This window comes from Pundamilia nyererei, unplaced genomic scaffold (assembly GCF_000239375.1).
Source record: "Pundamilia nyererei isolate P.nyererei 1_Seehausen unplaced genomic scaffold, PunNye1.0 scaffold00026, whole genome shotgun sequence".
NCBI lineage: Eukaryota > Metazoa > Chordata > Actinopteri > Cichliformes > Cichlidae > Pundamilia > Pundamilia nyererei.
In genome coordinates this window covers 1,566,637-1,568,054 of record NW_005187427.1, presented here as the reverse complement: position 1 = coordinate 1,568,054, position 1,418 = coordinate 1,566,637, and the positions used below count along the sequence as shown (strand labels likewise).

Below are 1,418 nucleotides of genomic sequence, written 5' to 3'. Positions count from 1 at the left end.
CCATAACATGGAGGGTTTTGTATTAAATTCAGAATGTGATTTGCAATAATGACGTCCCAGTCTCAAAAAACACATTCTTCTTGTGGTGTTGTGTTGATAATTTTGACCAAAGGGACAGACTAAAGCTGAAGAAATTTTCTGTATATTATCATTTTAGCTTACCGTAGCTTCAATACGATATGAAAAGTGGAAAAAGCAGCCAAAATCTACAGATAGGCTGAAGACCACTTAAAAATTCTACAAGAATATTTTGCTCCTTGTAGGGTAGGTAACTGTATTGATCTGACAATGGAAATTGTTGTTACCGCAGCAATATAAAGAATAGGAAGCAAAATATGAAGAAATGAGGAGTGGCTTCCAACGTACTGTAAGTATTTCTGTTTCGCAATTTCTTGAATGAAAAAATTAACCCTAAATATTTTTTTGTGCAATAAAGCAGATTATTAAATTATTTTATTAAAGAGAAAGAGAAAATAAATATTTTCCACTTAGTGAACCAAACTATAATTTTTATATATATATAATTACAAAGTGTGTGTCTGTTGGTAAAATAAGTGTTGGACACGTCACCAGTTTTCAAAGTAAATATATTTCTAAAGGTGCTATTGACACGAAATTATCACTAGGTGCAAAGAAATGCAAAGAAATAAAAACATAGATGTCTATAAATTAAGTTATGTGTAATAAAAAAGTACTGAACTCACTTCGTGAAATTTTCAAAAGCCTTTGTTGGTGATGATGTCTTCAAGATCCTCTATTGAGAAACTTGTCTCATGCATTCCCCCAAATGGATTTTGGTCCATTCTTCCACACAAACCATTTATACTTTTTTCCACTCCTGCACAGTGGGCATGGACCACCCATAATTTTGTTGTACATATAAAATGACAATAAAGGGCTACTCTATTCTAAATCCTGACTGTTCTGTGGATTCAGGTGACTGGCCAGCTTCCACCAGCTTTAATTCCTTCTCTGAAACCAACTGAGAGTTTCCTTGGCTGTGTTTGGTGAACTGGTGTTCTTTTCACTTCCAGGATTATGGCCCCAACAGTGCTCACTGGAACCTTCAGTAGCTGAGAAATTAACCAATAACCAACACCATCAGTATGTTTTGCTACCATGAGGGTGCCAAGGTCTTGAGAGAACTCACTGGTTTAACCCATCATTAGATGCTTCTTGTGTGTGAAACATTGGTAATTTTCATAGCCCATCAGTTGGACTGAACCAGCTGATAATGATTTACACTGAGTGGCAGGATTGCTTTCTAATGCGTGGATTAGATGGATTATTACTGACATCTGGTGAGAATCTAGTGAGAATTCCATGTCAAAAGCACCTTTTGAAATATACATTTACTTAGAAAACTGGTGATGTGTTCAATACTTTATCTATTTCTATATATAAATTCCCGACTCATC

The 1,418-nt window shown here is 35.0% G+C and overlaps 1 protein-coding gene across 1 annotated transcript in view; it reads right to left on the bottom strand.

Moving 5' to 3' along the window:
* Nucleotides 1-932: 932 nt before the first annotated feature.
* Nucleotides 933-1,418, bottom strand: part of p4ha2 (procollagen-proline, 2-oxoglutarate 4-dioxygenase (proline 4-hydroxylase), alpha polypeptide 2) — a 20,510-nt gene continuing 20,024 nt past the window's right edge. Inside the window, exon 11 of the mRNA XM_013909474.1 lies at nucleotides 933-1,073. Within this exon, the coding sequence (XP_013764928.1) occupies nucleotides 933-1,073 (141 nt within the window). The remainder of the gene's footprint in view (nucleotides 1,074-1,418) is intronic.